Raw genomic sequence first — 12,384 nt, 5'->3', positions numbered from 1 at the left:
AAAAAGTTACCTGAAGAGCCGCGCGGCGTTCAGGAGAGCTGTGAGGAGCTGGTGGTGCCATTACGCATGTCCGTCAAACAGCCAATCAGGGTGCAGGAACACCAGCCCCCCCCCCCCTGAACGGAGAGGCCTCTGCTCCCGGTGACGTCGGACGTTTGAAGGCAGAAAGCTCAGCGGGTCAAAGCGTTCCCCGCAGAGTCAGAAAAGAACGAAATGGGAACTTTGGGTTTGGCGGCGTTCCTAAAGGAACTGAACTTACCGAAGTGGGCGTTTACAGAACTCAGTGAGGACGGCGTTCAGAGCGCCTGGAGAGCGGAGCGGCTCTGGGAGCCCAGAGGGGAGCGCACAGGCAGAGGAACAGAACCGCGGTTCTCTGTTCCTAACCGCAGCTTGTAGAGTTGTAAAACCACTCACTCTTTTAAATCTGTCCCGCTGAATAAATCTCATGAATAATTATTTCCTCCTGATCACACACGTCACATGACGACGCGCTTATTTTTTGGACGTTTCCGCCTTCTTTTAAGTATTTTTTTTGTACCATTTTTGCCTTTTTTCCCCCAGTGTGTGTGTGTGTGTGTGTGTGTGTGTGTGTGTGGTGTGTGTGTGTGTGTGTGTGTGTGTGTGTGTGTGTGTGTGTGTGTGTGTGTGTGTGTGTGTGTGTGTGTGTGTGTGTGTCTGTGTGTGTGTCTCTATGTGTGTGTGTGTGTGTGTGTGTGTGTGTGTGTGTGTGTGTGTGTGTGTGTGTGTGTGTGTGTGTGTGTGTGTGTGCGTGTGTTACTGTAACGACATCTTGACAGACAGAGAGCGCGCGGACCTGGTTAATTGCTGTTGGTCGGGGCGCGCGCTCACAATAGCAGCTGCATATCAATTAGGCTCGGGGAGACGAGCACGTGACTGACGTCAGGGTGAGCGAGAAGCGTCCTGATTCACCTTATGAATGGCAACATGACCCCCCCCCCCCCCCCCCCCCCCCCCCCCCCACTACGACCATTCATCTTGCTAAATTTCAGAATTTATGTGTTTGCAGCCGTTCTAATGAACCGGTATTTAACGTTTTAATTCTATTTTATATCCTTTGTTTCCGTTTGTCGGCCGTCGCTCCGCAACTCTACAACGAATACAGAAAATGATCCCAATGTGCATGATGTACAGTCTGCGGAGGGGAGTGTAGAGTGTGGGGGGGGGGCAGGGGGGCAGGGGGGCAGGGGGGCAGGGGGGAGACAGGGGGTGGGGCGGGGGGAAACAATGGGAGTCTGTCGTTATTTTTAGGTTCGGGTCATTCCGCTTCCTCTCTCACCCGCGCGGTGACGACTCCGGTCGGGTCATTTCTCCTCGCTCCTCGCGCCTCATCGGGACCGCGGCCCCGTGCTCCGCTGTGAGCCGTCACTCAGAGCCAGTCCCTTTCAGAGGCGCCATGGCAACCCCGCATGAAGCGGCAAAAATGCACACAAGGCCACGAGCTTCACAAAGCGAAGGCCACGCATCTGGAGGCGCAGGCACGGCCCCACGTGCACGGCCCCACGTGCACGGAGGGTCGCTGCTCCAGACCGGGGGGACAACCGGTGGGACCGGACCGGAACGGGGGGACCGGACCGGACCGGGGGGACCGGACCGGAACGGGGGGACCGGACCGGACCGGGGGGACACTACCGGAACGGGGGAAGGACCGGACCGGAGGGACAACCGGAAGAAGCCGCGGAGAGGCTGTGTAGAAAGGAGGAGAGGAAAGAGGAAGAGAGGAGGAGAGGAAATAAGAAGAGAGAGGAGGAGAGAGGAGGAGATGAGAGAGGAGAGGAGGAGAGAGTAAGAGAAAGGAGGAGAGAGGAGGAGAGGAGAGATGAGGAGAGGAGGAGAGAGGAGGAGAGAAGAGAGGAAAGGAGGAAAGAGGGAGGAGAGGAAGAGATAGAGAGGAGAGGAGGAGAGGAGGGTAGGAGGAGAGTTAACCGGGATATTTCCGTTAGAAAAGCGCGTTAAGATAAAATAAGGCCGAACATTTTATAACGAATATTTAATCAAATAAGACTTCGTCTTATCACAGTAATTATTAATAGCCTTTGTTAAAATTGTATTATTTTATGTATTACTTCAATGATGCAAGTCTTTATCGACAAACTTTTAATTCTATGAATTTATCTAAGATAGAAGCTCCGAATTAAAAACACATTCGCGGCTAAAAATAAACGGAATGTTATTATGAAATACAAGACGAGAGAGCAATTATTTATGATTCATCAAATGTATCTTAAAATAAAATTGATAATAAATCTTCCTGCGCGCGCGGTTTGATCAGATCTCTGATAGCGGTTTGACGCGCGGCGCCGTGGAAAACGCGTCTTTCACACAACACTTAAAGGACGAAACCCCGCCTCTCTTCAGGGTTGACGAGCACCTGTGACCCTCAGAACATCTCAGACTCACACACACACACACACACACACACGCACGCACGCACGCACGCGCACACACACACACACACACACACACACACACACACACACACACACACACACACACACACACACCACACACGCATCGCATACAGACACAGAAAGACACACACACACACACACACACACACAGACACGTACACGCGCGCACACGCACACACACAAACACACGTATACACACACACACACACACACACACACACACACACACACACACACACACACACACACACACACACACACGCACACACACACACACACGCGCGTCTCCCATTCACGGCAGCGGTAGCGGCAAGGATGCGGAGCAAGAGACAGAGAACAGACTTACCTTCTGAGAGCGCGAGCCTCACAGCGCGAGGAGCCTCACAACTCGAGCCTCACAGCGGGGTACCGCGTGTCCCGCGCGGACACAGAGAGGAGCTGCGCATGCGAAAGAAACCAAAACAAACGCTCCACATGAAACAAAAAGCCCCACCTTGCTTTGAGGTGGATGATTAAAACGTTCTCCTGGAGAACGGTCCTATTCTGAGAGAACAGCAGAAGAGAACGTTCTCTCTCTCCTGATTGCAGAGTTTTACTGGGAGCGCAGAGATGTAAGATTTGTTTAAAGCCGCATTTCCATTAAAGAACGTGATTGTGTTTGCAAAGATCCCTTTCAATCTCGCCATCCCCCTCTCTCCCTCCTCCCCCCCCCCCCTCTCTCTCTCGCTCGCTCTCCCTCTCACTTTCTCTCTCTCTCTCTCTCTCTCTCTCTCTCTCTCTCTCTCTCTCTCTCTCTCTCTCTCTCTCTCTCTCTCTCTCTCTCTCTCTCTCTCTCTCTCTCTCTCTCTCTCTCCTCTCTCTCTCTCTCTCTCTCTCTCTCCCCCCTCTCTCCCCTCAGCGTCTCACAGGCTGCTTTGCAATTCATAGAATTGGTAATTTGCTATCGGGACAAAACGTGAAGGGAAAAATAATCAGATGAGGAGGGGAGCGGAGCGAGCAGCAGGAACCACAGATCAACCGGCTCCAATGGCCGACTCAAACCCTGTTCACAGTTGAACCGGCTCCGACCCCCGACTCAAACCCTGTTCACAGAGGAACCGGTTCTGACCCCCGACTCAAGCCCTGTTCACGGATGAAGCGGCTCCAACCCCCGACTCAAGCCCTGCATGAAGCGGCCCTCACATACACGGATGAACCGGTCCTCACAGAGAGGAGGCTCAGAACTGAAGCACAGCTCAGTTCACCTTTTTTATCTGATCAGAGTGATGAGGAGAGAGAGAGAGAGAGAGAGAGAGAGAGGAGAGAGAGAGAGAGAGAGAGAGAGAGAGAGAGAGAGAGAGAGAGAGAGGAGAGAGAGAGAGAGAGAGAGAGAGCATGGCTTATCATTACAAAGTGGGTGGCGGCGGGATGGATCACAGATCTCTGGGTATCAACCGGACAATAACTACACACGCACAGGGGGCGCTTTGATTCGGAGCCTTCAGACGTCCCGCACGTCACCACGCCGTCCAGATGTTGATCACGCGCCTCTTGATAATTGGGCTCGCGCTGTTGATCATCGACCGGGAGAGTAACAAGGATAAATCACAAGAGCAGTCCGTGACCTGTGCGCGCGGCGCTGAGTGGGGGTCAGTCCCCCGCGCTCCCCCGCGTGGCTGTTTGCTAAACAACCCGACGGAGCTCTAAAGCCTCCTCGCGCCCCGCTGCCCCGCAGGGAAGGATGTTGGGGGGGGGGGCAGACCGAGGGAAACAAAAGCCCGCCTGGGAACCGGGTCCCAAAACTCGACAGAAACCCGACAGAACCCGGGTGGTTCAGGCGCGGGGAGTGAACTTAAAGAACCGCGTTAAAGAGGATCTCAATAAAAAGAGAACTTCGCTTTCTGCTCTCCCGCCCGGCTTGAGCGCGGCTCAATTGTGTGCGTAAAAACGCGCCTCGCTCTGCGTCCTCGCGACGAAGCTGCACCTCTCTCTGTGCTCGAAACGGCGAGGAGCCAATGCACGCGCAGCGGAGGCGTGTCCTCTCCTCCTCCTCCTCGCGCCTCTCCAAGACCTCCCCGTGCAGGTCGGGTCGCTCCGGCTCTAAAGCCTCGAGACCGCCTCAGCTCGTCAGTGTTCAGAGTGGCGCCATGGCGACAACAGCTCAGTACATCCCGCGGAACTCCTCGCTGCCGTCCAACCCGCTCATGCACCCGGACTCCGACCGCATGCACCAGGGCACCACGTACCGCGAGGTGCAGAAGATGATGCACCACGAGTACCTGCAGGGGCTCGCGGCCACCAACACGGGCCACCCCATGAGCCTCACGCATCACCAGTGGCTGCCGGGCGGCGGGAACACAGACTGGACCACCGCCACACACATCCAGCACGAGCACAAGCCCAGCGTGCCGCGCGAGGACCTGGGCGGCGGCGGCGGCTTCCACCACAGAGCGCACCTCGTGCACCAGCAGCAGACCCACAACAACCAGGGCCACCACGGGCACGCGTGGGCGCCCGCCGCGGCCCCCGCGCACCACCTGTCCCCGCTGCCCGGGCCCGTGGGCTCCGGCGGGCACGGGCCGCTCGTGTACGCGCAGCCCGGCTACACCAACCTGAACGCCATGCTGAGCCCGGGTGCGGGCGGCGCGCTCCACCACGGGGGCATGCACGAAGACACGGGGCCCGGGAGCCTGCACGAGGCGCAGCTGGAGTCCCCCGGCGGGGGGGGCTTCGGCCACCACGCGGACCACTCGGACGAGGACGCGCCGAGCTCGGACGACCTGGAGCAGTTCGCCAAGCAGTTCAAGCAGCGGCGCATCAAGCTTGGCTTCACGCAGGCCGACGTGGGGCTCGCGCTGGGCACGCTGTACGGGAACGTGTTCTCGCAGACCACCATCTGCCGCTTCGAGGCGCTGCAGCTCAGCTTCAAGAACATGTGCAAGCTGAAGCCCCTGCTCAACAAGTGGCTGGAGGAGACGGACTCCAACACCGGCAGTCCCACCAACCTGGACAAGATTGCGGCGCAGGGCCGGAAGCGGAAGAAGAGGACGTCCATCGAGGTGGGCGTGAAGGGCGCGCTGGAGAACCACTTCCTCAAGTGCCCAAAGCCGTCCGCGCACGAGATCACGTCCCTGGCGGGCACGCTGCAGCTGGAGAAGGAGGTGGTGCGCGTGTGGTTCTGCAACCGGCGGCAGAAGGAGAAGAGGATGACCCCGGTGGGGGTCCCGCACCCCAACATGGAGGACGTGTACTCCCAGGCAGAGACCCCCCCTCTCCACCACTCGCTGCAGAGTCCGGTGCAATGACTGTTCTCGTGACCCCCGCCTCGTGGGGGGGGGGGGGACAGACTATGATGGAGTTTACCCCATTTAACTTCTGCTTTTGTTGTGCTTTCTATTTCCGGGAAAGTGAAAGAGGACACGGAGGGTGAGCTGGACGGAGAGTCACTCTCTCACTCTCTCACCCGGACTGTCGCGGGGACCATGAGAGAGACTAAATACCGCTTTATCTGAACTGATGCGTTAGAACGAAACAAAGTTGTTTATTTACCAAAAGTCTACGGAGGAGCCACGGGGACCGCCCGTCCCGGGCTGTGGTTGCCGGGGGACGTTTGGCGGAGCGGATCACTAAAGATGAACTGTTTGTTCCGAGGCCTCGAGGTCCAGACCCTACGGTCTGTCGTTCTTTGTTCTAATGAGTGTGACGGTGTTTTGGTTTCATTTAACTTCAGTGTGTCCCTCTCCTCGTCGAAGTATTTCACTTGGTCGTGGTGGTTCAGATCAGCCCCGGGTCCCGGGTTAAGTCGTCCCGAGTCCCGGGTTAAGGCGTCCCAGGTCCCGGGTTAAGGCGTCCCAGGTACCTGGTTAAGGCGTCCCGGGTCCCGGGTTAAGGCGTCCCAGGTCCCGGGTTAAGGCGTTCCAGGTCCCGGGTTAGGGTGTCCCGGGCACCGCGCTCCGTGGCCGGGCTGGGGGACACGACGTGGCGCGCGGCTCCGACACTAAATCCTCCCACTAACACTCCCAGTACTCCGAGTACTAAAGCCTCGCTCCCAGTACTAACGCCTCGCTCCCAGTACTAGAGCCTCGCTCCCAGTACTAAAGCCTCGCTCCCAGTACTAACGCCTCGCTCCCAGTACTAGAGCCTCGCTCCCAGTACTAAAGCCTCGCTCCCAGTACCAACGCCTCGGTCCAGGACCGATCCGGTCCCAGATGAGGAGCAGGACGACAGCCTTAACAAAGAGCTCAGCTCGAGACGGGAGGGCCACGGATTATTATTATGATGAAAGGGCCCCACGGATTATTATTATTATTATGAAAGGGCCCGACGGATTATGATTATTACAATAGGGCCAAGCAGATTTGTATTACGATATTATTACGGTTATTATTCACACGCATTTTGTTGTCTTTTCTGGGTTCTTTGTTTTTATGATTATAATTATTAATATTATTGTGATTTTTCATTTGCATGCAGCACTTATTTCTTTAGTTGGTATTTAATTTTATAAAATTGGTAAAATTGTAACGCTGGTGTCGTTCGGCTAAAAAGATTCGCCTTGTTTACAACCGGTCGGTGTCACCCGAGGGTGATGTGGTCTCAACCCAGGGGCTGTTGTCTCAACCAGGGTGCCGTCATCTCTCTCAGCTCTCCTCGCAACACTTCAACAGAGATTGGTCCAATAAGAGTCGATATCTCAGGTAACTTCCAGCTCCCCGTGTCTCCATCTCCCGTCCTGAGAGTCTTATTAGAACCAGTGAGACTGGTGCGTAAAGGACCAGTCTTATTAGAACCAGTAAGACTGGTGAAGGACCAGTGTTATTAGAACCAGTGAGACTGGTGAAGGACCAGTGTTATTAGAACCAGTAAGACTGGTAAAGGACCAGTCTTATTAGAACCAGTAAGACTGGTAAAGGACCAGTCTTATTAGAACCATTAAGACTGGTGAAGGACCAGTCTTAAGACCATTCTGCGCGTAAAGGAATTAAAGGGACTTGCTTTGAATATTTATTGAGTTCTGATCTAAAGGGAAAATAAGGCGGTGTGTTCCTCCGCGAGGAGAAATATTGTATTATTATTATCGTTTTTTTTAATTTAATTTGACATTTTCAAAAAGATTCTAGTGAAAATGTCGCCAGGATTATTTCCAATATGTAAATATGTCGAATATGTAAACTTGTATTTGTTGTCAGTTATTGTTTCTATTCTTTGTTTTTTCTTTTCTTTCCGGGCAGTTTTGTACACTTACTAATTCCAAGAAAATATTTTAATATGATTTCATTTCTGAATCTGAGCATTTCTATATAAATATTTATTTCTTCAATGTGTTTGGAGGCTGTCGGCTGTTTTTGAACCTCGCGGTTCATCTCAACGCGTTTCTTTACTTCATTGGTTGTATGTGGATTGCAAGGTCGCATTTCTATTTATGTTATAGTAATATTTTATTACTTACATAAAACATATATACAAGAAAAGCTCTTTTGTCGTCATTAAGAATCCACGCATCTTCTGTGGCTGTTTCTGGTAAACGCAGCAGACAACCTGAGACACTCGTTATGTAATGTGGAGAATACACAACATCTAGACATTAACCCTGAAACATAAAAAAGCCTAACCTTTACCCCAAAAACACATAACATCCAAACCGTTACCCTGAAAACACACATCTAAAGGGTTAGCCTGAAAACAAACAACATCTAAACCTGAAAACACACATCTCAACCAGAAAACACACGTCTAAACCGTTACCCTGAAAACACACATCTAAACCTTTACCCTGGAAAATAACATCTACACCTTTAAAACACACATCTCAAACTTTAAAAGACACAACATCTAAACCTTTAAAACACACAACGTCTAGACCTTTAAACCCTGAGCTGTGGATCTCCACAGAACATCTCGTCTTCTACCCTGAAGTTTGGAGATCCTGAGCATCGAGTCCGTCAAAAGCTGAGCTGTGGAGGAAACAGAGCATCGAGTCCGAGTCCAGGACACTGAGATAGACCTTGAAAGCCGGACAGAGACTCAGCTCTCAACTTATTTCTGCAAACTCACTTCGTCTATGTCTTGGGTCATCGTACTAAATTGCGCAATATTAATTCGACATTATTTACCGTCTTTTCATCGACTGAAGACTATTATTATTATTATTATTTATTTTATTATAATGACTATTATAATTATAACAATTATTTATATTTGTGTTATTATAATTGTTACAATTCTTATTATAATTATGATAATATTAATAATAATTATTATTATTACTATTAATTTTATTATGATTATTATTATGATTATTATTATTATTATCAGGCCTCGTGGTAGATGGGAGATCCATTTATTGCGGCTATTGTATTTAATCGGCTGAACATTATTATAGTGGTAATAATCTAAACAACAGAGAGCCGCCCGGCCTTGGTTAATTTAACCCATGAACCGTTTCACAGCCCGTAATATAGACCATGATATAAGATAATAAACCCTTAGATCCCTCCGCGGGCCGCGGGGCCTGGGGTGTGAAGAGACGCGGAGCCGCGGAGACGCTCCGTGGAACAACTTCATGTCAGCGCAAACATGTCACCCTGGTATCCCGCAGGACGGTATCAAGACCACGTCCTGGAATCAAGCCCGGGTCCTGGTCCCGCGTCGCCCGACTCCAAGTGGTCCTGGTGGTCCTCCGGCGAGGGCTCACAGGAGTGTTTGGGTTTCCGCTCTATTTATGCGGACACGAAGGAAGAGGACTCGGCAGTGGATCTCAGACACGAGCTGTTTCTGGGTTCAGTTAGCTGATTCTGGTTCCGTTTGTTGATTCTGGTTCAGTTTGCTGATTCCGGTTCCGTTTGTTGATTCTGGTTCAGTTTGCTGATTCCGGTTCCGTTTGTTGATTCTGGTTCAGTTTGCTGATTCCGGTTCGGGTTCCACAGCGCAGCGAGGACGCGTGGACCCCGTGCGTAAAGGTCGTCTCTCTTCACCTCAGGCCTCCGCTCGTTATTCTTAAAACAGTTCCAGAATAACATCCGTAATAAAATACATGAATATGTTAATAGGCCTATAGGCTTAAGATCAGTGCATGATTTTCTTTTTTTTCAAAATCATTCCCAGTTACATGAACCTTCTATAAAAAGAGCAGAATAAACCAAAGCATCATTAAGGGCTCCGGACAGCACACGCCCATGGGACCAGGGGACAGAGAGAGACTCCAACAACACACAGTCCCACACCAACACTGCCAAACACACACACTGTCACACACACACTGCCACACACACACGCACACACACACGCACACACACACGCACACACACACGCACACACACGCACACACACACACACACACACACACACACACACACACACACACACACACACACACACACACACACACACACACACACACACACACACACACACACACACACGACACGGTCACACACACAACACTGTCACACACAACACTGTCACACAAACACAACTGTCACCCTTGACACTGACTGAAGTGTATCACCTCCACCCAGCCCTGGCCAAGAGTCTGTTTAGGAGACAGAGTTCTGCTTTTGGCGGTGAGTTTACGCGTGGGTTGCTGGGTAATCCAATATTAAAATCAAAAGTTTATTACAAGATCGGTGACAGCTTTTTCTACAATTATCCAATAATATGCACCATTTGAATTGATGGACGTGTGTTATTTTAAACTAACTATGGGTGTTTGGAGTCAAACGGGATCGGTTTGGTTAGAGAAGGCTTCACTCCCCAATGAGCCGCGGGCCTCCAGCGCCCCCTGCTGGGGAACACGGCACGGTGCGACAAACACCGGGACCCCAACACACATGAGCCTCTGTACAGTTTGAAGAAGGTCATGGAAACACTGTTGGAGGTTTTAGCACATAAACATTGAAACATGATCAGCCGTCATCATTAGTTTGACAAAGAAAATAAACTGTGTCCGTAAATATGGAAACGGTCTAAACACAGGCTTTGAGCTCCTGGGTAATTTTTCTTGTTATCAACCACAAACCAAATGCCACTTTACTAAATACCACACTTTACTGAATACACTTTACTAAATACACTCTACTAAATACCACACCTGACTAAACACCACACTTTACTAAAAAAACTTCACTAAATAATAAACTTGACTAAATACACTTGACTCGATACCACAATAAATACCACTTTAACAAATACCACACTTTACTCAATACACTTTACTAAATACCACACTTTACTAAATACCTTTGACTAAATACCACACTTCACTAAATACACTTTACTTCATGCCACACTTTACAGAAATACCACACTTTATTAAATACCACACTTCACCAAATACCAGACTTTTCTAAATACCACACTTTACTGAATACACTTTACTTAAGACAACACCTTACTGAATACACTTTACTTAATACCACATTTAACTTAATACCACACTTTACTAAATACGCTTTACCAAATACGGTTTAATAAATTAACTTTACTAAATACCACACTTGACTAAATACACTTTAATAAATACAAACCCTAATTAAATAACGCTTTACTAAATACCAGACTTTACTAAATACACTTTACTAAATACCACACTTTACTAAGTACACTTTAACTAATACTCTTTGCTTGATACAACTTTACTAAATCCAAAACTTTACTTAATACCACACTTTACTAAATGCACCTTACTAACTACCACAACTTACTAAATAAACTTTATTAAATACCACACCTTACTAAATACTAGAGCTGTCAAGCGATTAAAATATTTAATCGTGATTAATCGCATTAATGTCATAGTTAACTCACGATTAATCGTGATTAACCTGTTCTGTCTCGGCAGTATTTTTTTAACACAGTAACCCTAAGTCCTAGATGGATGTATGATACTTCATTTGAAAGCTGGCAAACTCAAGTTTCTGTAGATATGTTTTGGCATGTATCATACACACAACCTAAATGACATCAGTTCAAACATGGCTCTAAAGCAATTTTTTTGTCTTCGAAAATAATAGGTCATAATTGAACTACAATAACTAGGATGTGCTTTATGTAAGGCATATGGCAATATGCCAAATACCTTCTACATCATGCCAACTACACCTGGAAGAAATTTTGGAGTTCTAGGCCTAAACCTTTGGGAGTTAATGGAGTTTTTATGGTGTGTTGTCACTGGCGGCACAAACCTCTCCAAAATGTCTCCAAATGGCCAAATTGTGCCAAATGCATTTACTCACTTCTGTGACACTGGAAACATTACTGAAGCATTTTGGTGACTATAAAACCTTTCTCCATGATTCAAAACATAATTTTTTCACACATTCATTTGATATGGCCATATTGAGATATTGTCATGTGATGAGACACTACCGGATAGTAACCATCATAGAAAAATGACAGAATATACTGGACTGAATTGACCTACAAACACAATGCAATGCACAAATGTCACCAAATATAATGAAGAAATATATAAATGCAATTCAATGGGATGTTATTTACATAGAAAACAAATAAACACCGATATATGATATTACATACTACACAAATCAACAGGAAATAACTGTACATAAACAGAATGATTGTATTGCTAGCTTGACGCAGTGTTGACGCAGCTTTATGTCTCGGCTCATACGTATCACACCTGGACACGCCTGGCAGCGTTGGAAAGGTAAACTCATTGGCTAGAAGCCCAAGTGATTGATATATCAATAGCCAATACGCTGTCCCTATACTAAAGCCGCGTAACAAAGTAAACAAAGCCTATTGGCCCTTCGAACTGGGAGCGCTCCATCTACTTCACGGGCTGTACCGGGGTGAAAACTGAACAGAAAAAGACGGGGACACTTTTATTTTGTAGCCAGCAAAGTGATGAAAACAAGCATACCCAACAACTCCATACTGGAGGTAGAGAAAATATCGATACGGCTGCGAACGTCTGGATGTTAGTTGACGAACAAAGTTTGGAGATGGTAAACAA

The 12,384-nt window shown here is 48.9% G+C and overlaps 1 protein-coding gene across 1 annotated transcript; it reads left to right on the top strand.

Moving 5' to 3' along the window:
* The first annotated feature begins 3,864 nt into the window (after nucleotides 1–3,864).
* On the top strand, nucleotides 3,865–7,732 carry pou3f1 (POU class 3 homeobox 1). Its single transcript, XM_060053381.1, has one exon. The coding sequence runs from the start codon at nucleotides 4,424–4,426 to the stop codon at nucleotides 5,711–5,713; it is 1,290 nt and encodes a 429-aa protein (XP_059909364.1). The 5' UTR covers nucleotides 3,865–4,423; the 3' UTR covers nucleotides 5,714–7,732.
* The last annotated feature ends 4,652 nt before the right edge of the window (nucleotides 7,733–12,384 follow it).

Source organism: Gadus macrocephalus, chromosome 6 (assembly GCF_031168955.1).
Source record: "Gadus macrocephalus chromosome 6, ASM3116895v1".
NCBI classification, from domain to species: Eukaryota; Metazoa; Chordata; class Actinopteri; order Gadiformes; family Gadidae; genus Gadus; species Gadus macrocephalus.
The sequence above is the reverse complement of the archived record's forward strand: the minus strand, read 5'-3'. Positions and strand labels throughout refer to the sequence as shown.